This window comes from Syngnathus typhle, linkage group LG10, assembly GCF_033458585.1.
Source record: "Syngnathus typhle isolate RoL2023-S1 ecotype Sweden linkage group LG10, RoL_Styp_1.0, whole genome shotgun sequence".
NCBI classification, from domain to species: Eukaryota; Metazoa; Chordata; class Actinopteri; order Syngnathiformes; family Syngnathidae; genus Syngnathus; species Syngnathus typhle.
In genome coordinates this window covers 5,328,131-5,352,274 of record NC_083747.1, presented here as the reverse complement: position 1 = coordinate 5,352,274, position 24,144 = coordinate 5,328,131, and the positions used below count along the sequence as shown (strand labels likewise).

General features: G+C 40.8%; 3 protein-coding genes across 5 annotated transcripts in view; 1 reads left to right on the top strand and 2 right to left on the bottom strand.

The window, feature by feature from the left end:
- Nucleotides 1–1,571: 1,571 nt before the first annotated feature.
- On the bottom strand, nucleotides 1,572–6,405 carry si:ch211-254p10.2 (solute carrier family 40 member 1). The gene is given in 9 exon segments (XM_061289249.1): nucleotides 1,572–2,721; nucleotides 3,182–3,856; nucleotides 3,922–4,211; nucleotides 4,213–4,376; nucleotides 4,535–4,650; nucleotides 4,942–5,101; nucleotides 5,607–5,674; nucleotides 5,758–5,863; nucleotides 6,148–6,405. Coding segments are annotated over 8 exon segments (1,836 nt in total). The 5' UTR covers nucleotides 5,861–5,863; nucleotides 6,148–6,405; the 3' UTR covers nucleotides 1,572–2,461.
- Nucleotides 6,406–7,171: 766 nt separating this feature from the next.
- On the bottom strand, nucleotides 7,172–11,617 carry slc6a19b (solute carrier family 6 member 19b). The gene is made up of 12 exons (XM_061290211.1): nucleotides 11,393–11,617; nucleotides 9,991–10,131; nucleotides 9,788–9,925; nucleotides 9,544–9,725; nucleotides 9,276–9,386; nucleotides 8,995–9,107; nucleotides 8,789–8,917; nucleotides 8,554–8,710; nucleotides 8,276–8,480; nucleotides 8,036–8,195; nucleotides 7,797–7,959; nucleotides 7,172–7,725 (listed from the first exon to the last, which is right to left on the bottom strand). Exons 1-12 carry the CDS (start codon nucleotides 11,589–11,591, stop codon nucleotides 7,537–7,539), a joined length of 1,887 nt encoding a protein of 628 aa, XP_061146195.1. The 5' UTR covers nucleotides 11,592–11,617; the 3' UTR covers nucleotides 7,172–7,536.
- Nucleotides 11,618–12,349: 732 nt separating this feature from the next.
- The window catches only part of fhod3b (formin homology 2 domain containing 3b), a 59,118-nt gene continuing 47,323 nt past the window's right edge, over nucleotides 12,350–24,144 (top strand). For 2 of the 3 annotated variants that reach the window (XM_061289280.1, XM_061289278.1), the window contains exons 1-3: nucleotides 12,386–12,851; nucleotides 16,186–16,292; nucleotides 20,985–21,049. In XM_061289280.1, the coding sequence (XP_061145264.1) occupies nucleotides 12,687–12,851; nucleotides 16,186–16,292; nucleotides 20,985–21,049 (337 nt within the window). In that variant the 5' untranslated portion in view covers nucleotides 12,386–12,686. Of the gene's footprint in view, nucleotides 12,852–16,185; nucleotides 16,293–20,984; nucleotides 21,050–24,144 lie in introns of all 3 variants that reach the window. The other variant, XM_061289279.1, reaches the window with a different exon arrangement.

Sequence of the window (24,144 nt, the reverse complement as noted above, 5' to 3'; positions counted from 1 at the left end):
CTTGACTGGGTCCTTGCAAGGCCATTCAGTCATACTGGCGTCTTAAATGTGCTGACTCATGGAAGTGACAAATGAAAAAGGGTCCAGGATTTCAGTTGCTCTGCTTCTTTGACATCTTCCCCCTTTTAGTTGTTTAGAATGATCAGGTACTATATAAATCTATGGAGACTTCTGACGACCTGAGGAAAGAAGATTTTCCTCAGCCTCCGGGTCGTGGCCCTGCAGGAGTCGAGGCATTTGTCAGAGGGGAGCTGACTAAAACAGTCTGTTGTTGAGGTGGCCAACGTCTTTGATGATTTCCTTGGCTCTGGATCTGCACCTTCTGGTGTCCTGGTTCAACCGTAAATATTTCCCTTTCAACTGTCAAGTTTGGGGTCACTGAGAAATGTCCTTATTTTTAAAATAGATCTTTTTTTAAATAATATTTTTTCAACGAGGATAACATTGAACTAATCGGGAATACACTCTTTACATTGTTGATTTGGTAAATAACTATTCTATTTGCAAAAGAAATTAATGCAATATCTCCATAGGTGTATAAAGGCCCATTTCCAGCATTCCATTGTGTTTGCTAATTGTGTTAAAAGGCTAACGAATGATTAGGAAAAACCTTGAAAATCCTTGAAAACACTTTTATGCAATTATGTTAGTTTTCTGGAAAACACAAAATTGTCTGGGTGACCCCAAACTTTTGAATGATAGTACAGTTGCCTTTTTTTCTTTTCCAAACTAAATAATTAATAACCAGTTGCAGGCACAGTTATGTAATATGACTTGTTACGATCTGGTGGGCATTTGGCTCAAGAGGTGTGACTAGATAGTGCCTCAAGGTGACAAAGGATGTGACCGACTTTGAATACTAAAAGCAGTGTAGTCTACTATTTGTTCTTACGTGCGCTTTTTCTAGTTTCTCAGTCAGGCAAATGCAGCCTGGAGTGTGCTACCACTGACCCAGTTTCTAAAGCAAACGAATTTTAAAGTGGGAATGCCCTAAAGTCAAACTTGGGAATAGCATGAAAAACATCGGGGATGGTGTAGGCCTGCAGCAGAAGGAGAAGGAAGTGATGAAAGCTTATTTTGCTTGTTGCACTTTTTCACTCTTATCCAAATACAGTATTTGAACCCTGTTTTGCAGTTTAGATGATGATAAATTATGGACATCATTCTGTATCATATCTGATGTCCTTTCTTTTGCATTTAAACCCAACCGCTTTAATATTAATGCAAAACTTTGGAAACATACAAAAAACACTTTTAAAAGTAGAAATAAATAAAAAAGCAGACAAAGATGCATGAGCTTTTTTTTTTAATTTATTTATTTATTTTTCTGATGACCCAGCAGAAGGGTGCTTGTAATGCCAAAAAGGAAAAAAAGAGCCTAACAATAAAACATGAATTGGAACATGCTCACTGCTAAGCACGATTTAAGCCGTACTGGATCTCCTCGGTGTTCCATTCCAACTCCAATTTGTTGTTATAGCCATCATGTCAAGACAAATGTCATTTTTAAAATTCTTTATTATGTATTTAGTCTTATCATATCAGTCTATAATGAACAGTGACAACATGCGATATGTAGAGGTCACAGGAAAATGATACAAGTATATTGCAGAGGTGGTGCTGGTTGTGGGATGTACACAAAGGCCATATAAAAACATTGAGTGGCAGAAAATAATCCCCAAGGCGTTTACGGCCAACTGTGTTCTTTGTCGCAGTGAGGTCATGGTCGGTTCATTTGAAGTGTGGTTGAGCACTGTCAATAGAAGTGACACACATTTTGAAAAAGAATGAACTCTGTGTTATTTTAAATACACAAGCCATTGTAGGTTTTGTGTTCTTTGATTCCTGCACAGCAAAATAAATCAGGTAAGAAAAATCCATTAAAAAGGCAGCTGCCTTTCTTACTTTTATTTCACATGATCTCATGCGTGATTCCCTTTATTTTCCTTTATTGGAAATCCTGGAATATTTCCAAGTGGGTGGATCAGTACCGTCTGTATAACGAATGTCTTTCTTTTCAATCAGTGTTTTCCTCACAACAGCAGTTCTTTTGTCCGTGCAGGTTAAAAAAAAAAAAGTCACTATCCATCCACTTTCATAGCGGAAGCCTTAAAAGCTTCATTGCAGTAATCCTATGGGGTAGGCTAACGCATAGAGGCTCGTTGTAAATTCCACTAGGACATCTCCCCTGGAGGTTTCATTGCTGCATTTATAGCGGCCATTCATATTCATGATACAGTGTTGCTCCCATTCTATTGCACCTGAGTTCTGGTTTGCTGCTTTAACACATGCAGGCCCTGCAGGGAGGAAGCAGCTGAGGTGAGACAAACTCTGGCTGTGGTGTGCTGAAATGAACGGCTAAGTCACGGAACAGGAGGGAGACATTCATCGCACGTAGTCAGAGCGGACTCAGAGCTGGTAAAGCATCTCATGCTTGCATTTGTGGCCCGCGTCTCCCCTTTTAAGTGGCCGGGCGACGTTTTCTCTTGGCTTTGTGCGCGTACAGGAAGTACATAGTGTGTCCAGTGGTGATGAAAAGCACGGAAATGAGAACTAGGATGCCGAAATGCTGCGGCTGTGGAGCAGAGATGACCATTATGAAGTGCAGCAGGTCCATCAGGTAATTCATAGAGCTCTGCACCCCATTTACAACACCTCGCTCGGACTCACAGATGTTCTCCTGCAACAGCTGGGTGACTGTCAGGTCAAAGGACCACAAACCTGGAACACAAGTGACACCAGGGCTTGAAAATATTGCCAATGTGTGCATCATAACGACCACTTGCACAATAATATCCCAAACTATATATCAAATATTCTGATGTACTGGTTGAGACTGACTAAACAGCGCCTCTGCTGGTTGAAGCCAAGTAATGCAGTCTTTTTTGACTTAACGTTCTGACTGAGGCAAGTTAATTGTGACCTGTGGTCAGTTTGGATCAAATTAATCAAATTATCGCCACATCCTCAGAACTGCTTTCGATTTTTTTTAGAGCACAAGATCATCAAAAAGTGCAATTGAGAGACTTTTTGCATTTAACCAGAAGGTCTGGCAGACAGATTGCGTATTGATTGTGACATTTAACAAGAAGAAAAACAATATGTTCAACGGTGGATGTACCCCGTCAAAGTAAATGAGCTCGACCTAATACCTAGTGTTGTTTAAACCGTGCCCGCTCACCGATGCGTGCCGTGATGACCCCCATGAACAAGAAGATGATGGAGATGTAAGACTCCGGCGCGCTACCGGAAGGCGCGTTGTCAAAAAGCACAGTGTTGTTGGTCCAGTGGATGGAGGAGCGGTCGGGCAAAAGTGGTTGATTGCTGCCTCCCCTCAGCGGAGACGTATGTTTTTGTCTTCGACTCGACATTTCGCCAAGCTCCGAAGAGGAGTTTGAGGTAAAGTAGGGCATGAGCAAGCTAAGATCCATGGGACTGCCGGGGGCAAAGACGGAGCAAACACACAAGAGCAAGCAGCCCAGGTGGAGGCAGCTGGAGATAACGCCAGTGTTGATCAGACCGTACGTCTTCCTCAGTCTCGTAAACATGACGGTGCCCATCAGACCCGTGATGGCCGACACGCCCATCAGCAAACTAAGGAGGGAGCCGCTTATGCCTTGAGTGTAGGCGTAGCCGGTGGTGATGCAATCAAAGCCCAGTACGGTGGTGTAGAGGAACGCCAGGCCCATTCCCGCCAGGAAGACCGGCTGCTGATAGTAAGACCTCCATCCGTCCTTGCAGGTGCTCACCAGCCAGCGAAACCTCCGGAAGCACAGCGGGAGGTTGGTGATTTCTTTCAGGTGAAGGCTCGCATCGCTGTTGCTTTCCGTCAGAGGATGAACCACTTGACCTTCACCTGTTGACAAAGATGAAGTCAGTCCGAGAAAAGGCAGTTAAAATATACCGACATTTTTCTCATACCTTGCGTTCCTCTCTGGTCCATCCCTTGCAGATTGGTCTGGTCCACCTCCACCGTCGGTGGTTTGACAGAAAGAGCGGGTACGATGCGGTACACCCGTGACAAGAAGAAGAACTCCACAATGAGAGAGATGACGTTCCATCCCAGGATGAAGCCACAACCAACTACGTTGGAGGCTAGGGTCATGACCTGCCCCACCGCCAGCGGTGCCAGGATGTTGGTCACCTGATCTATCCGTCTCATTGTGGCATTCATTCCTTTTGCCAGAATCGAGGAAGCCAAGGTTAATGCTCGCCCACCACGACCGTGTGCGAGAGCGAGTCGTCTTACCGGCCAGGTGGCCTCGGTTGTAACCGGTGATGACAATGATCCAGTCCCTCTGGATGGCGATGGTCAGCGCAGTGCTTGCGAGGTTTGCCACATCTGCCAGGACGATCACCACCGTATAACAAACCACCTTGTGTAAGTTTTGCGATGCAACATGTTATTATGGAAGCACAGAAGGATTGCAGCAACAAGCTCACAGCACAGAGGGGAACAACAACAACAGCAATCATCGCCGCCGTTATCCCGTTATTGAATATGAGTGAGTGAATGGACGCCGGGTGTACTCACAGTAAGCCAGCCGTCCCAGATCTGCTCAATCCTTTGCTTATATGAGAAGACCAACATGAGCACAATGCTACAAATTGTCACTGAGATGTTCTGGATGAAAAGAGACGCATGTGCAACTGAAAAGGGATAAAAAAAAAAAAAAAGGCAACTCTCAGAGCCTGGATGATATTTTCATTTACAAATCCTAACCTGAACCAGATGTAGGTGGTTGTGAACCGCCGGTTTTGAGTGAATAAATCAAATCAGGAATTGATTTACACTTGAGACGCCGGAAGGGGAATGCAATTTACCACATAGCGGGACGGCACAGCCTTAAGATTGAGATGCGCTGATTTATCATCCGCTTGTCTGATGCACAATAATGCATGCTAAAATTTCCAGGGGGGTGTGAAATTGCTGCCGCATACCTTTATTCCTGGGATTGCGGTCAACCCAGTCCCCGATCAAAGCTCCGAGCAGGAGCACCGAGCCGGCCACCACCAAGCCGAACACGGCAGTCAACAGCAAGTTACGTCCGTACAGCTCAATCAGGAACACAGAGATGGCAAAGTGCCACATTCGGTCACCCTGATTAACACAACACAAATGAGCGTCATTACGTTTCAAAAAGCAGTCTTAGCTTCAGTCACATAAAACGAGAATATTGGAGGTATGCTTATAAGAGAATGTGATCAAAGTATTTGCTAACCAAAACAGCAGCACCTACCAACACACTTAAAACTGATAGTAACAAATTCCTTGCCCATTAAGATGATCGAGCGTTTTGCGGTATTTGCTAACCAAAACAACAGCAGCAGCACCTACCAACACACTTAAAATTGATAGTAAAAAGTCCCTTGCCCATTAAGATGATCGAGCATTTTGCGGTATTTGCTAACCAAAACCGCAGCACCCACTTAAAACTGATATTAAAAAGTTCCTTGGCCATTAAGTTGATCGAGCGTTAAGTGGAGTCAGCATCTTCTAATGACAATTAGCGTTCTACCAGCTCCTCGCTCCACAGTGTGTTGTGTAAGTTTTATTCTGTGTGTGTTTGTAGGGGGGGCGTGTGTATGCAAGAGATGGTTCTTACCCACATTGACAACGCTCCACTGACATAGATGAGGAACTTGGGACCCTTGAGGTAGATAAGCGCTGAACCTTATAAGAAATGCATAAACATTTATATACAATGTATTTGAGTCTGGCTAATATATTTCATTTGTCTTCAAAGATGAGCTCACCTGGTATGCTCGTGGCTTTTTTGGCTCTCGCATTCCTGATGTCGTCAGGCTCGAACTCGACCACAACGCCGCCACATTGGGAGGACTCGGCTCGCTGAGACATTGCCTGTGGAAGACGGTAAACTCTTTTGAAAAGTTATTTGACATTAGCCCGAGGAAGTCGTACCGGAAAGTCACTAAATGTGCACATTATTTTTTTTAATATCAGGTCGTATTTCTGTTGCTCTATGTATTGTGTCATCTAATAATTCCTATAAATCACATTGGAAAGCAGGAAACAAAAAATATATATATTTTTACAAACGGAACTCAGTCATACAACATGATTATCATTGCTCTTGAACAAATGCGGCCTTAAGCTCTAAAAAAAGTCAAATATAGGCGAGTCACCTTGTTTCCGGTCTTACACTTGATCCTTGTTGCTGTTTCTTGACGATGCGTGTTGTGCCATGTATCCTACATTGGGATGTTTGTCTTTCCTGAGAGCTGGAATTCAAGCTGTAGTAGTCTGAAAGGCTTAATAGCATCCCGGTGCTCAAGTGCACCATTGTATGAAAGTGCCAGAAAAGCAGAACAGGCAGTGGCACAACAAAAGCAGCCAGCATATTCCACAGCACGTGACAACGAGGGGAGCACAATGTCACCGTCCGCCCATTTCCCAAAAAGGACAACTGTGTGACTGCTCCAACTCATGTGGATGCACACACACATATCATATTGTATGTTAAGTTGTCACACCTAGTGAGAGGCAAGTGTGTCACCACAATCGCATTGATATGAATCTGATGTATTTTGATTGACGTGTTAAACAGTCCCGACTATGCCTCAACAGCATTTCTTATTTCAAACGACTTTAATAAGATTCTTTCTCTCCCTAGAGGCTAAATTTGATGTTTGATAAAATAATAGTAGTTCACCAGTGAGCTCTTCTCATTTCAAACGACTTTAATAAGATTCTTTCTCTCCCTAGAGGCTAAATTTGATGTTTGATGAAATAATAGTAGTTCACCAGTGAGCTCTTCTCATTTTTTTATTCTGTGCATCAAAGATATATTGTTATACATTCATGTCTTCATTAATTAATGAGAGGCTTCTCTTTTCCTTCATTTATTATTCAGCTAAATCGTTAATTTATACCACGAGGAGTAATACAGAGTCAAGTGAGCAATCGCTGCAGGGTGCACGGTCTAAGATGATCCAGTTCCGTTATAAGAGGAATTTATTCCTTCATTAATGAATAAAATGACTTTTAAATTAAAAATGTTATTATGCATATATTTTGGATGAAGCAATCTATTGTGTAATGTAACATAACATTGCATGAGTACATTCATAACAAAGTACTATAAGTAGTGTTAACCTAAAAAAATAGTACAAATGCAGTCAACAATGTGAATATAAAACTGCAACCAAATGTGGACAAAGGTTTATTACATACTTTTAATACAATACAATAAAAAACATCACATGCTGGTCATAAAGGATTTGACTTTTTTTTTTTATACAAGTACATAAACAAGATAAGATTAACAATTGCTGAATTACAAAAAAATAAAGAACAGTAAGGTCAAATTGCAACATATTTATTGTACTGTATTCACATGCCTCAAAAATACTTTACACTTAACAAATCTTTGTACTGCCCCCTGCTGGACAAAAAGCTATAACATTATAAAGCTCAACTAGTTGTACAATATACACATTGACAGATCAACTCACAACGCTGGAAGCAATAGGGGTCTAATTTTTTTTTTTTAAAATAGATTCCATCAATGACTATCATGCAAGCGGTAATTTGGGCTCATCATTCATTTGAGTGGAGAATTGTGACTTCTTTGTCATCTTTGCCCTTAAACATTTAAAGATGGCAATGAGAGGTATGGCAAGACTGGGAATCCCTGCCAGGACGAAGATGGCCACATAAACCCATGAAGGATACGATTTCTCCTCCAGAGTTGGGAATTTTTCCTGAAAACAGATTAGAATTATCAACCAGTTAGATTAAAAGATCCTTACTCATAATTGTTTGATACACGTACATATTCCGGATCCCAGGCTTTGTAAGAAATCTTTTTTGAAACTTCAGTGATGAAGTAAAATATTACGATAAAGATCATGATGAGCGGACTGATAAATCTCCATGTAACCTGCCAAAAAATGTTAGGTCTGTGTCCAGTCATGAACTCGATGTCGTCATTGAACCTGAGCAGACAAACACAATGTTAAGTACATTAATAACTATTAAATTAAATGATTAAAATAAGACTATTTTAATTACCTGTCAATCCCATATATGTAAACAACTGCGAACATCTCGCTAAATCCAATGACCAGAAGTGGGATTGATCCTCCGTACGTGTCAAATAAAGACAGCCAATAATTCCCTGAGCCTTGGACAAAAAGGAGGCCCACCAAACAGCAGATCACACATGTCACACCTAAGCAAGAGGAAGAAAAAAATATAAAGTTCTTAATTCCAAAAAAATAACCAAGAATCCATTGCATCGTAAATAGCTACCGGTCACGGCTTCTTTGGGCCACTTTTTTGGAAAGACCTTAAGGTCTTGGAGTGGTACCACGACGCCTTCAATGTTCCCAAACATGGAGGACAGGCCGAGGCTGAAGAGCATGATGAAGAAGAGAACGGACCACAGTGGAGAGAAGGGCATCTTGGTGATGGATTCTGTGAACACGATGAACGCCAAACCGGTTCCTTCGACTCCCTAAAATAAAAAACAGACACGCAGCAAGTAAAGTAGCAGCCATCTTCAAACACAGTGAAGCTTGAATTCTTACCTCACTGAGGAACGTTTTTAAATCACAAATTCCCAGAGTCAGCCCTTGAATAACATCGGGATGCGTTGCATTGAGTTGCTGTAAAGCCTCCGTGTAGTTGCTCTCAATGATGTTTCCCTCAGGAAGGTCAAATGTGTTTAGCAGCATCAGAATGTTCCTAAAAAATAGACATGTGTAAAACAAGAGCTTGGAGAAAGCACCAACGTGGACGTCAGAAAGTTTGAATAGCAAGCACTCGTTCATGCAGGTGTCAAATTGTTGCGTCGCCCTAAATCCGATGACGGTGTAGATGACCGTAGCGGCAAACACCGACGTGATGCCGTTAATGATGGAGATGATCACGGCGTCCTGTTGGCAGTTGTTACTGAAAACACACACACACACGTATGATGATAGGTCATTGTACGTGCGTGGCTTTTCAAAACCGTGCAATGTACTTACTGCACCGAGTTGTAGCTGGAGAAGGATATGAGGCCCCCAAAAGCCAGAGAGAAGGAGTAGAAGACCTGGGCACCCGCGTTCATCCACGTTGAGGGGTTCGCCAGCTCTGACAGCTGGAGATTGGAAGCAATGTATCATGAATGAAGAATTTCAATTATTTGCTGTAAACTACACAAAGGAATGCTCATCCAATCATATTGTGAGAATATGCAGAAAAGATAGTTTTTTTACATATGGATCATTTTATGCATTATAGGCAGACTTAAATATGAAAAACGTACTTCAGGTGTGAATAGAAATTTGAGTCCACTCAAAGATCCCTTCAGCGTCAATCCTCTGATCAAGAAGATGGTCAACACCACATACGGAAGAGTTGAAGTCACATAAACAGCCTGCAAAAAAGAATTTGTTAAATTTGTTTTATTTAAAAAAAAAAAAAAGTAAACGATAGGGGGAAAAAAAGTCACACTAAGAATTAGAAAAAGATACGATTAAAATAATTTAAGTAAAATGTTCCACCTAAAAGTTCAATTTTAATGCCATATGTACCTTCCCAGTTGTCTCGATCCCCCGCACGATGCAGACATAGAGCACAGACCAGGCACATATATGACTCAACAAGGTCCACCATTGGATGCCGCCGTCATCCACAATACTCGTAGTTGTGTTCAGAGTCTCTCTATACCAGAAATAGTCCACAGGGGAGCTCTTTGCGCACTCCGAAACCAAACCTGCAATCATGATATTGATGTTGTTGTTTGTTTTTGTGCGTACAAAATATTCAATTGAATACCTGTTAAATTGTCATTCATCGGACAGTAACTCCAAGGCAGAGGATCTTGGAATGAATTGAAGAAGTACCAAAGAATCCAAGCAATGATGGTGTTGTAGTATAAGCTGATGGTCAGCGAAACACACATGGAGGCGATACCTGCAAACTCATTTTTGTTTAATATCCCCGAAGGCCTCTTCGTACGACTTTTGAATGACGCTCACCGATGCCGGTCAAGTAAGGATGAATGGAGGACCACACTCCCAAACTGCCTCCCCTCAAACGCTGACCGATGGCAAACTCCAGATGCAGCAGCGGGATTCCCTCCAGAACCAGCAGGATTAGAAAGGGAATCATAAACGCCCCTGCAGGGAAGAACACTTTTATCTTTATTTACATCCTGTCGTATAGAGAGGATGATATGGAATGACTCAAGAGAGCACGTGCGCTTTTACAAGAATACCAGCCTTTGTACGGAATATAAAAAACATCTTATCTCCCAGTGAGGATATAAATTATGCTGATTCAGCAGCTTTATCGAACGCTTCTTGGGAAAATAATTTCAGTAAGATACATACTGCAATAACATGATATGGTTCTTTCTTTGTAAGTGCACTTCAGTTGAGAATTGTTATTTATTGCTCAAGGCATAGTTGAAATAATTTGATTGGGCCGTCTTTATTGGAAATTTGGTTCAAAGACCTCAGTCGTCAGAAAATATGATGCAATATAATGACGGAAAACGCAAACTAAAAACATTACATAACAAATTATATAGGTGTGGAGTTCACTGGAGCTTGTTAAAGAGCACAATTGTGATCAAATTGTTCATCCCTAAGACCTAAACTCAACCATCTCAATAAACTAGAATATAGTAGGGGAAAAAAAAAAACATATTTTAGCTACTACATTTAGAAAGTAGATTCCCTACACACAAAAAGAATTTCATCATTTTGTTAGATTTGACTTATTGCTTATCATGGGCTACTTAATAAATCAAGGTGATATGATTTTACAGAATATATATATATATAAAAATTCCCCTCTCACCCTCCGCGGGTGGTCTCCCACTCCAAGCTCGGGTCCTCTACCAGAGGCCTGGGAGCTTGAGGGTTCTGCGCAGTATTTTGGCAGAGGATCTTGAAATGTATATATATATATATATATATATATATATATATATATATATATATAATTATTATTTCATTTTTTTAAAAAATATGTTATAGATAGATAGATAGATAGATAGATAGATAGATAGATAGATAGATAGATAGATAGATAGATAGATAGATAGATAGATAGATAGATAGATAGATAGATAGATAGATAGATAGATAGATAGATAGATAGATAGATAGAAAATTTACAAATTTACTACGTAACCATTATATGAAATATGTGACAGAAATTGTTGTCACATGTACTGTCTGCCATTGCCATAAATTCCTCTAGAGTCTTTAAGGTTATAAATTGTACTAGTTCACATTTGAAAAAGTTCTCATGGGATTAATCTATCTATCATCTATCTATCTATCTATCACAAAAAGAAAAAGACTATATTGTAGAGTTGAATATCCGCCTCAGTTTAGCAAGGCCAAGAAGCTCCTCCAAGTCCTCACTCACCTCCTCCATATCTCTGACACAAATAGGGGAAGCGCCAGACATTTCCAAGTCCTACACAGAATCCCACGCAGGTCAGCATATACTGTGCCTTGTTGTCCCATTTCTGCCTGTCTCCAGATCCCTCCTGCTCCAGCTTCTCTAGCTGCTGGTGTGACGGTATCCTGTCATCCAGGCCCGAGTTTGGGAGTGTGAGCTTCATGATCTGTCTATGGCGGTGTGCTGTGTTGTCCTTGGGATATAAAGGATGAACTATATAGCGGCTCTCTGTTACATATTGACAGAGAGAATGAAGCTGGAGGTGTGACAACTTTTGAAGCCTACACATGAACCTTAAGTAGGGTCATATCTGACAGGGACAGGCATTGCTCTTGTAAAGATTTATGAGGAAGTATTCTGCTTTCATAGTGTTTACCGAACACGGTGGCCTTCAAGGATTTGGTAATCACCGACTCAGCACGAATCATTACTGTTTTTATGTGCAGCATATATTATAAACCACTATTACCTAGGACCTATAAAAGTGAGAGGTAAGGGTAAATGAAATCTATTCAATGTACTTGCCTATCTCCTTGTCCATCTATTTATCTGCCTGTATCTCCGTCTCTCCATCTATCTGCTATGAACGTTACCAGTTTAGACCCAAATGCACGACTCAGCACAATAAGAGAAATGATTTTATTAATTGAAAAAAAACCCAATAAACTCATCAATGCATAACTTTTTCATGCTTATTTTTATCATGTTTATCACCTATCGAGTTTGCCTTTACAGATAAAGACAGCCGTATTAATAACTAATAAAATAAACTAATAAGAATCACATCCCAGTTTATGATGCTGTGTAGTTTTATTTAGACTATGCACAGTATATCTTGACGTGCGTTCACCAAAGTGTACTTTTCATCACGTCCGCTAGAGGACGCCACCATACTCGTAACATGAGCTGTCCTCTGCTTCCAGTTTGTGCTTGGCGCATCGCTTTCCAAGAGCAAAGACCGAGAAGTGATCCCGATCGGCTCAGCGCTTCAGCACCACAACACAACTGGATGCCGCATAAGAGTAAGACGCAGCAAGCGAGTCAGAGACACAGTCCCGGATTTTGACTTCTTTACACCGGCTGTTTTCCCCCAGTTCCGGCTTGGTGCATGGTGTTTGCATGGAGGTGTCAGTGGGTGACTGTCCCGCATGGAGACGCTCCGATTAGGATAAGAAGAATCAGCAGCGGAGGAACCTGCACCGGAGGCTCTATCGGGAGGCGTCCGCTGTTTTGACCCCCCTTGCATGGAGGACACACCATGGCGACGTTTGTGTGCAGGGTGCAGTTCTTAGATGATACTGATCCATTCAATAGCACCAACTTCCCGGAGCCCAGCAGACCTCCAGTGTACACATTCAGGGAAGATATTCCACTCATCAATCAGATAGCTGGAGTGCACAGGCTGCTCAGAGCCCCACATAAGGTATGCAATGTTGACAGGCTCCTTAATGCTTAACCTGCTCCTTCACACATGCGCATTAATAATTGGCCCCTGGGGTTGCTACCAACAAATACATAGAAGGTTCATTGAGCAAGTGCACTTTGCTGAAGTGGGATGCTGACTTGCATTTTAATACTAAATGCATGACAGAGTGCCATCTGACATTATTGTGTACAGTAGCTGGGTGTCATTTTAATATGGGGTGTGCATATTTTGGCTGAGGGCCGGAAGCATCTGCTCATGTTTTGTTCTAACCACATTAATCCCTCATTTTGACCTGATTAAAAAAATAAATAAAAAAATAAATGCATCCATTGTTTTATAGTGGTATGCTGTACATCATTTTAATTTAAGGGGTTGTTTTAAGTACAGGCAACATAGAGCCCTTGTGGTTAGCATGTCTGGCTCAGAGTTTAGAGGTACAAGGTTTCAATCAGTCCTGTGTGGAATTTGTATGTTCTCCCATTACGTTTGCACGGACTTCCTCTTACATTCCCAAAAACGTGCATGTTAGAATAATTAAAGACCGTAATGTCCATATTTGTGTGGTTTGTAAATATGCACCCTGTGATTGACTATAGTGACCAGTTAAGGCTCTCAACCAAAATCAGCTGGAATAGGCTTGGTTGCAATGTAGCTACTGTTTATATTTGGGTACTTGACAATAAATGCAGCGGTGTTCTAAAAGGGCAAATTAATCAACTTAATTATACAACGTACTGTGAAACATTTTATGCCACAAGTGTCAAACTCAAGACCCGGGAGCCAGATCTGGATACACTTGCATAGAGATGTGTTTAAATTATTAGTTCATTTCTTTTGACATTATCAGATAACTATCAATTAAAATGCAAATTCATGCAAATGTGGAAAAAATAAAATCTGGATGTTTCTAAAAAAAGGCAGATTTGTCGGTATGGTTATTGAAGTGAGTCCCATTCACCTGTTCAAAGTGTACATAGTATTGAGCTTGGGATCTTTTCAGATGCCAGCTGACATTCTCAAGATTTGGAGAAGTCTCAAAGAGACTATCCAAACCTTTGAGAGAGAAAGCTCTTTTAATTCTGCTTGTTTTTAAACAGCACACTTTGAAGACTTGATGCCAAGGAAGTTGAAATTGCTCACACGTGCAATAGCCCTGGGCTTTTAACCCGGGGGCAATGTCATAAATCAATTCAGAGTCGATGCTGTTTTTTTTTCTTCTGTGCAGCTTTGTGGAAATGAAAAATGCTTCGAAAGTGTGTGTGCATTCTGCAGATGCACCATGCATTGGAGGGAGATAGCAGAGTTCAATTGTAAATTGCATAGTGTTTATTTTTAGTTGTTCTCCCTTAACCGCCTGCCTGGTCAGTGGACCACAGTATGGTGGTTGAAGGGAGAGGCTAAGGCTGAGTGTGAGAGCACACAACTTGTGGTTCCCTCTCTGGACTTGGTCACAACACAAGGCCACCGGGGGTTCAAATCCTGGGTGGGGGACAGCTAAGAAAAAGCTCCGTTGATGTGATAACGCTTTACATTTACATTTGTCGACGTAAGGAAAAAGGCATAGAATCTGACATAAAGGCTGATTACTTAAGTAAAAGCAACGATGTCTAGCTCATACTAACATTTCTGCTAAAATTGTGTGTCCATTTTTAAGAACTGAACACTTTGAATTGTGTTTTGTTTAGCAGACATTTGAATGTTGGCATAGATAGATAAATATTGACAGAAGCAGGTGAACTGGAGCCTATCCAAGCAAGAATTTTGACCAAAAATGGGCTATTTATTGAAAAAAAAATGCTTAGATGGTATTTTTTTTGCTAGGGTCATAGCAAAAAAAAGTAGTGCTTTGGCATCATGTAGTGCCAGGGAAACACTTTGAAATGAGTCCAGTTAGGGAAAATACACAGGCTACTTTTGTCAGGGCTTGGCAGAATGAAGGGAGTTAGTTGTGAGTTAAAAGTTGTTTCCTCTTTTTTTGTTGTCGGTCTCTCATATAGTGTGTTCTTTGTGACACGTTTCATGTCACTCACAATTGTGTTGAAGGAAAGTTAGTCTCTTGGCATAAATAAATGGTCAGCCTAACTTTGTGTGTGTGTGTGTATGTCTGGATATGCTAGTCTGTAATTTGCAGTCTGGAGAAGCGCTCTCAGGCTTCATCTGTCTTTGCTCAGGGTAGTTGGCCTCACTTCTTTCTGTCTGCCTCTTTTTTCGCTTGTCCACTTGACTTTGGGGTATAAGAACAGAAATCAAAACACCATTGTCATCCCTGCAGAAGTATGTATGTAATTAATATTTAATGGATCATATTCCTCATATTGCACTGAGCAGCCAACTGTTTTTCCTCTGTTGCGATTTTTGGTTCTATGGTTATCATCACACTGCTGGTCTCACTGGTACCCTTTTGTGGTAGCGCAGCAAGTCAAGCACAGAAAAAAACAAAACACTTTTGGAGTTATTTTGTGACCTTCTCCAGAAACTCGGTATCACTTTTAGATTGATGTTTACAGATAGACCTTCGCATATCATTGACTCTATTACCGTGTAAACATGGCGTAACTCTGTGTGAAGGCAAATTAGTTCCGCTGGTGATCGTTTTAAAGACAAGACCAGACCGGTGGATATGAGAGAGGGAAGTCTGCGATGCTGTGGGAGTGCTCACTGACTTCAATCATGGAAAATGATTCCCTGATGGTCACCTTTGCATTGATTCTTGCAGTCTGTAAACAACCCCCAAAAGACCTGACAAATCACCTCTCTTCTTCTTTTGTGTGACAGTTTATCAAACAAAAAGATGTCACACTGCGAAGCTGCTCCCAAATTTGTCGTTGTTAAGTGCTGACAGGAGCTGATAAGCGACCCATCTTGACATCAAGGGGGGCCTAGACATAGCAAACATTACACGGTGCACGCATGATAGGTGCACCTAGAGGGCAGACGCTACACTGGTGACAGGTCAATGACATAATTCAGCAGAGAGAGAGCAAGACAGGAGAAGGAAAACATGTGAAAATGTCATTAGCAGCCTCAATGGAGATAGCAGACACTTGGATATGCTTTGCAATTGAAGCGTTAGGTTGCTGTTTTAAAAAAAACAAAAAAAAAAACATGTTTAAAATAGATGCCACATGATGAATTGCACATTTAAGAATTAGAAGTGAGAATATGCCAGCATGTGCTAATTTATTTAATTAATTTATTTGATTGGTTTACATGAATGCATATGTGTATGCAGGTTGGCTTTTAAAGACAATGAAATCTTTCATCTTTCTAAAAATAAAAAAAATAGTTGAATTGTATTGATTTGTGTTTTGTTTCTCTCTCTCCCCTGCAGCCTGATGACTGTGCACTCCAGTTGTCTCATAATGGAAGCTATCTGGACTTGGAGTCGACGCTGGCAGAACAAAAAGACGAGCTGGAGGGATTTCAAGAGGAAGGAGGGTAAGATCATTTCCGTCGTCTGTGTGGTGACATTTTCACAGTATTACACACGTTTGTTCAAAGTAGTAAAGTTACCCTTCTTGTGAGACTCAATGATCTCGCCTTCCCAAACTTGGCTTTAGGAAGCTAACCGAGTGTCAAAGAGTTGATGGGTTTGCTTTTGCTCTTCCAAAAGTCTTTCCGCACGTTTCTTGTGGAAAAATACATTCTCCTCAAACCAAAATTTGTTCTTAAATCATCAACCATCCAACCATTTTTTTGGTGCTGTGTTTCCTGTTCAGCATTGAATCAACAAATCATTTTTGTACATGCAATTAATCTTGTTTGGCAAAACACAATCAGTGCTCATCAAACTGAAACCGACTTAAGAAACATTTTTGCTGCTGAAAAGTTGATTGAAGTATCTTCATCATGAAATCTTCATTCAGTCTTCATACAATGGATTACGTAATGAGGACAATGCCTGAAGCAAACATATTTTAGGTCGCTGACATCTGGTAGCATACAGTGATGTAAAAAAAGATTTGCCCTTTCCCTGATTTACATTTTTTTTTTTTTACTTTTGGGATCTAATTTAATTGTTTTATTATCATGTGCCCACATTTTCTTACGTTGCTGTGGAAACAAGATCATTGTGTGCTGTTTGTGCCTTTGAAATAACACATAAAATAAATATGAAATAAAAATAGGTATGGTATTAACTGAATTTACTTTCTTAAAATGTTGCATGGCAGGTATTCTTAATGATTCCCTGGATATCAGGACATCATAAACTGAGTACTTGGTATGAAACTAAGTTGCGTGCTACTTCTTTATCAGGGTTAAAGAAAGAAGACAGTTTCCAGGACCCCCTTGAGTTCACGTCCAATAAAATGCTTGGCCGCAGGTCAACAATGATGTCATTGCAACCACTTAAGAGGTGTAGACATGTTTCATGAGTAATTGCCCTCATCACAATTGAGTTACCTCAGCGTTCTCATTAGATGTGACTCCACCGTACAACTATAATATGTTTTGTCTTGACATACTTTTGATATTTGGACGAAGAAGAGAAAGGTTGGAAATTGTGTTTGTGTTTTTTTTTTTGTTCACTTTTTTTGCCCTGGTTCTATATTAACTCCATATGTTTTATGCACTGTGGATTGTGTTGACGTATCCACTCATATACAGGATCACAATCCAAAGGTTGGCACGGGCTTCCCTGGTCGTCCGGACCACAAACATGTATGGGATTTATTTATCTAACGTGGAATTCACATGCTTCTCTCCAGACGACTCTCTCTTCCCAATTCCAAGTCAAGTGAAATGGTTTGGAGCTTATGGGAAGCCGGTGAGGGCTAAAATACTCGGCGTCGTACCTCCTCACTGATCCAGTCTGCCAAGGCGTACGTCTTGCCAGCTGGCTCACCATGGCATGGATGTGTGTCATTAAATCCACACTGTGCTGTCTGAGGAGGCCGGTGGTGGGGGTGAAGGTGGCGAGCCAATTATTTTGTAAAAATAGGGCAGTAGACCTCCTGGCTTTTTATGGCAATGATATGTGCAAGAGTACACCCGGCCGCCCTCCAGGGTTCTGTTGTTGATTTGATGACTATTACATCTGATGAGGCCTTTTTGCTTTTTACAAGTCTCGCTTATACAAGCTAAAGGTCTCCAAAGTACTCAAGATCACATGTTTATGCCAAGTCATACATGTTGACCTTGGTATAGCAGCACAATTGCACTAACAAGCAGAATTATTTTTAGTCTCGCCATTTTCCCGATGGCCATTAAATGCAACTGTAATTGATATTAATGACAGGTTACATTCCAGGGGTGCCTGTGTCATACCTTGGGTGTTCACAATCAGATTAAAGTATGGTCCTTCTGACAGAGCCAGGAGATATCCATATCACAAGAGCTTAACAGGCCATAATCACTTCCACCCCACCGGCCAGTGAAGATCGGGTCTCGTAAATCCGCCATCCCATCGCCGATACGCTGCCTCTTTAAGTTATAAATGAAGCGTATAGTCCGGGGCCGACACAGCTTTAGCTAGTCAAAGTGGCATAGGGTTTAATTGAGTCACATTCAAAGCGCTTGTTGTTTTTAGACTGAGCCATGACAGTGCCTGACACTTGTACCTTATCATCAAGTCATCTATAAAAGTCTCCTCTGAAGTTTAACGGTGGACATTTGAGCCAGTTGTAATGTCTCGAGAAGATAAACTACACTTGCGTTAGGTCATAATGTGGAATTCGTGTTTGTGAAACAATATTAAGCGCAAAAAAATAAACAAATTTTTAAAAAAAAACATTCTGTACAATTTAAAATGTGTCTATGGCAAGGTTTTTGCTCGCCTTTCTATTTTGGACAAACTTTTATAAAGCATATTAAAATCCAGCAAAGACCAAAGAAGTTTCTTGTCACATTCTTTGAACTCTCTTAAGGCAGCTCACTTTTCAATGTTTTTCCATTTTCTCTTGACCCACTTGGACATTATAGATGGACTCAAGTGCGCATTGGATTTCATTGGAAGAGGGAGAATAAATGTATTCTTGTGAAACTTAAACATCAAGAGGGGAAATAAAATACCACTTGGCTGCTTTGTGTGCAGAGCTGTTTAAGGGTATCATTAACAACGCTTTGTGTGTTGTGCGTGTGTGTGTTTTCACAAATATGCATGCCTGGTCATTGTTTCCAGAGGCATCTTCTCCAAAGTGTAAACTTGGTAGAGATGTCAGCGACCTGAATTATAATCAGCACCAGTGTAACTTGGTTTTCACAATGCAAACGTCATTTTAACAAGTCCCTTATGTCAGTATTAAAAATTCAGAGTCAATAACGATTTTTCAAAACTAGAAACGACAATTATATTTAATTGGACTTAGGCTCGGCACCATCAACCATCACCTGGGTATGCATAGAAAAATGTTGGATCAAGAAACAAATATAAAGTTTATTAGGTACCACGTGAAGTTCATTGCGAGGATTACTTCTGCAGTTTTGGGCTTCACCTCTACTCGCATGACGAGTTCTTTGTTGGAGTGCCCAGTTTTCATATTTAATTGGGGAAGGGGTGGGCCTCTCTTATATTCCATGCGTGTTTGTTTAATTTGATAATGAGCACGGCGGCCTGTATAGCCTCAGGTGCGGTAAAGGGATACCGTTGCAGTGAAGCCGACAGAAAGCAGACGTTTGTGACTACTAAAGGGTTTTGGTTACCCTTTTGGATTACGTTCCTCTTTGCCGTCTCATCTCGCCAGCCGTGTTGACAGATGTTGCTCCCGTCTCACATCTGCCTTGTTGCTTGCTATTATATTTGCGAAACGGCGGCAGTGTGCGGACGTCCCCCCGCTGCGTAATCCGCTTGTATGCACGCTGGGTCCAGTCCCCCCACTGGAGTAGGAAAGATGTCAGCTTGGATGCACTGAGTAGTATTAATGCTTGTTTAGAGCGAGGCAGTATTGTGATTTGCCCTCTGAGCTGAGTCTTTTTCTACTGTCAGGCCAACTGCTGTTTGAGTGTCACTAGCAGACTTTTAATGCGGTGCCAGTCAGAAGTTTCTCACTGCCTTTGAGCAGGAAGCATGAAAGACTATTTGTCAGAGCTGAATTGAAGGGGGGGTAACTGTATCTTCTGCGAGCTTCACCAAAGTTGTGTTTACTGAGCTTGTTTGTGTGATTTGTTTTTAGGTAATGGTTAGAAAGCCTCAATTTGTCATTCATATGACTTTATAATAAGGAAGGTTCACTGTATGAATACTTATAAAAAAAAAAAGCTGCCTTGCTCGTCCTATGCTACATAAAGGTTTGGTTATGATTGCAGCAAACTATTTAAACATTTCATTAGCTAGTGCGGCTCGCGCCACTGGCGGAGCTAGAGGGGGACACTGGGGGCCACCCCACCTGAAAATATGTGTGGATCCTCAACCGAGAACAACCGATCACCTATTTGCATAAAAATGCAAAATATCTGCCCATCTTATCATGAGTGGTAAAGTCTACCAATTAGGTAAAATGCGATTATTTCACAGTGGCTCAATTAATGACCAAATAAATAAATAAAACAAGTAAACCATCAAGTCAGTCAGTCAATAAAACTATTTGGCTAAACAAAACAGCACTAAAACTCGTAAACTCTGTACTAAAATTTCAGAAAGCATTTCCAGGTAAGCGAGAGTAGGCTTAAATCATTAATGTCATTGGTCGGCGGACATCTTGATGTTAGTAACATACTGATCTATGTGTTACTCCGATTTTTTTTACGTGTTATTCACAGCAGGCCTTTCTACAACACCAACTAACAGGAAGCATCAGACATAAATCTCAGAGTAGGCTTTTGAGTGGAGACCTGAATAGCATTGTGGTGAACTACTGGCATCTTTCTCTTTGATTGTCACTCAGACATTGTAAGCTGTTGACAGGACGGTGATCGAGTCTTTGCATGTCTCCATTAACACTGTGGGTGGAGTTGACCTGTGTACTGCTCCCATCCTTCATTTTCACCCATGGAGACCTTTTCCTTGTTGTGCTGCTTGCCCTGCTTCTTTTTGTTTTCTAACAGCTGAAAAAATAACAGGTTTAAATAGCAGCTTTGGTTTTGGGTTGCCCATTCCCGACTCAAGCAGCTTTCTACTCTTTGTGCTTTCCAGTACAGATTTATTCATTATTTGTCTGAACTGATTGTATTTTTTTTTAAAATCTTTTTCAGAAGAGGCAGAAAACACAACCTTATACTTCGGACGCAGCTGTCAGTCAGAGTTCACGCCTGCATCGGTGAGTACTTAAAAGCACACTGCCAATTTAAACTGTACATTTATAACTGTTTTAATGGTGAAGTTTGTGCTGCATCACAAGTGTGGTATGAGCTTCCATTACCGCCTCCATTACCAGCAGCTTGTTTTATTGCTGCTGCATACAATGCACAGTGGCAGCTTTTGGGAAGCAGCTTGAATCTTAATTTGAGTGCAAATTACCAGCATTTCAGACACACTCTGCAAATATACGCACTGGTGCAGGGCACAGATTGAAAACATTTCATGTATTTAAAGTTACTATGTTCTGTCACTTTGTTTTATTGGCTCTCCTGGTGTCAGAATAATGGGAGGGACCTTGCTGAAATAGCTGAGTGAAAACACATGCAGACTTGCCTGCTTATGACACACAGACACACAGACACACACACGCAAAGAACATATTTGCAGCTGCTTAAACTTTTAATTATATAAAGTCAGACATGTTTTGGTACATGCTCCTGTTTTGCAGATTTTTCTCGTTTAGCGCTTACTTTTTTATTTTACAGACATAATTATTTTTATTAAGAAACTCATAAAAGAACACACACATTGCATTTCAATTTTATGTATTTATTTATTTATTTATTTATTTATTTATTCATTCATGTATTTATTTATATATTCATTTATTTATTTATTGCCCAGGGAAATGAACTGAAGTAGGTCAGTAAGTTGACCTAGTCATTAACAGTTTTGCTGAGGAAGTTTCTGTCTTTCCATTTTCCAGAAACATACACATTAGGTTCAGCGAAAGCTCAAAATTACCCATAGGCCTAATTACGGGTGTGTTAATGTGTCTTTACTCTATGTGCCCCACAACTGAGTGTTGACCAGGCAGAATCAGCTTACTGACGATTCTAATGAGGAAATGCGGTACAGCAACTGGATGGCTGCATGGATTTAAGTAAACAAAGACGCTGAGGTCTGGGAACTAGTTGTTACTGTGTCAAAGTATTCTGATGATTTGTTCTCCTTACTTGGACATGACCTTTAATAGAGACGGAACTCAAATGGATCCTTCACATTAGAAAAATGTGGTTTTGTTTTACAAACACTTTTGCTGGGTAGCTGGAGATTTTGACCAGATTGGGCTACTTTCACCCAAGGTTTTTGCCAGTTGATTGGATTTGGGCAGAAAAACATACAAAACAAACGGTCTGCAAAACAAACACACAAACCACAAAAAATCTCCCAAAAATTCTCCCTATGAGGGATGGGTGGGAATGTTTGAAAAAACATTCCAGAAAAATCTGGAATGCCAATTATCTGGCATGGCACCTTACTTCAGGATGCGTCATTGCCCTCGCGGCCCCCCCCTCTAGCTCCGCTGGTGCTCTCAACCTTTAAATGTATGGGTTTTAATCTATTGTCACAATTCTTTATGTGCTCATGTTTAATTTTATTTTTTTATTAATTTATTTTATTACTTGACAACATGTTGCCATGGATACCGTAGATGTTTTCTCCTGTGAAGTTGCTCCACAGAGCCTTATTCAGTCCTCCTGCTGCTCCTTGGCTGAGCTTAGCGCAGCCTGCAGAGAAGCAGACAGACTTGCTGCTCTTCCCTAAGTGGATGATGGCCGTCTTTCTCTTTAAGTTGACAACCACCTGTTGCCCTTCCCCGGTCTTGCCCTGAGACTACCCGTGAGGCCAGCTGATTTATTTCTTCCAGCCAAGGTGGCCACTGTTGCTGTAACTTGTCCAGACATTTGAGCCTGATTTTATCTGACTGGAGGGTTTACCCTGAAGCCCCATGAGTGCAGCATTACGAGGTGATTTTCCGCCTCAACACAGGAGATCATTCTTTAGTTCTTTTAGTTTTCATAAGACAAACGCAGAGGCGGTACACTGCTCGTGTTGATTATTAAGTCTTTGAGCGTGTCTTTGCTGACAGTCAAAAATCCTAAAAAAGGACATTTTGTACGGGATATTCTTACTTTTTTTTTTAATACCCCATACCACAGGTGTCAAACTCGAGGCCCGGGGGCCATATACGGCCCACCACATCATTTTACGTGGCCCGCGAAGACAAATTGTGCATCAAATTCGTGTCATTACTAGAATTGCAAATTGTCTTCACTTTTAATATCTTTTTTTTTCTTTTAAGTATTTGACCAGTCTTTACTTTGATTTGAAAACGAGTTATTTGTCGGTTTGTTTTGTAGCTTTTACTGTATATAATATGAGGTGCTCATACATTTATTCGGGTTGACAGTCATAATGGCCCTCCAAAAAAAGCTATGACTACAATGTGGCCCGGGAAAAAAAATGAGTTTGACACCCCTGCCCTATACATATATTCAGTAATAGAAAAAAATCACTGAATGTTTGGAACGACTGTGCAGTTTTATGTCTAATAAATTAAAACTCCATAACAAATATCTCACATGGTTTGTTGAAGAGTCATCAGTGAGATCATTTAGGATTCAGGACTCACACACGTATAGAAAAAAAACTCCACCCATGTGCAGACTTACACTAAGCACCAAAATAGGCGCGTAGAGAGAGAGACTACCTTTCACACTCTTCCTGAGTGGGAACTCAGCCCAGGTTGCTTGCGTGTCCCACTTCACCATTAGTGACATCATTATTTCACAATTAAGACAACCTGTTTTACATTTTAACTTCTTTGTGTGTGAATGAGCTAGTCCGTCTTTTAAAAATCTAATGCCGCCCTTGAGCACAAATGTTTGCCCACCTGCAATTTCAATGATGGTTTTCCTCACATGTAAAAAAAAAAAAAAAAAGCTAAATATGTTGCCATTCTCTCTTTAAGTGCAGTTTATCTGTCAACATGCTGATCCCGACTAAAGAGCGACATCCATATTCGAAGTGGATTATCTGCCTTGTTCTTTACAACCTCTCAGAATCCCAGCTCAAGACATGATTCACTGATGACTCGCTCACGTTGCTCTTCAGACTATAATTTAGTCAAATAGATAGTTTTGATCTTCATGTTGACAACTGGAAACTCCAGCTGACAATGACACTAAAATGGGATTCGACGAACTGGGCATTTTCTTTTATTATTCCCCAGCAAACCATGCGGACAGAGAATCTTTGCGTATTGTGAAA

Coding starts and splice junctions, on each gene's coding strand:
- slc6a19b (XM_061290211.1), bottom strand. CDS start 11,591: ATGAAGCTCACACTCCCAAACTCGGGCCTGGATGACAGGATACCGTCA. Junction 8,711..8,788: donor TTTGACACCTGCATGAACGA/GTGCTTGCTATT, acceptor TCTATTTTTTAG/GAACATTCTGATGCTGCTAA. Junction 8,196..8,275: donor GCCCAAAGAAGCCGTGACCG/GTAGCTATTTAC, acceptor CCTCTTGCTTAG/GTGTGACATGTGTGATCTGC.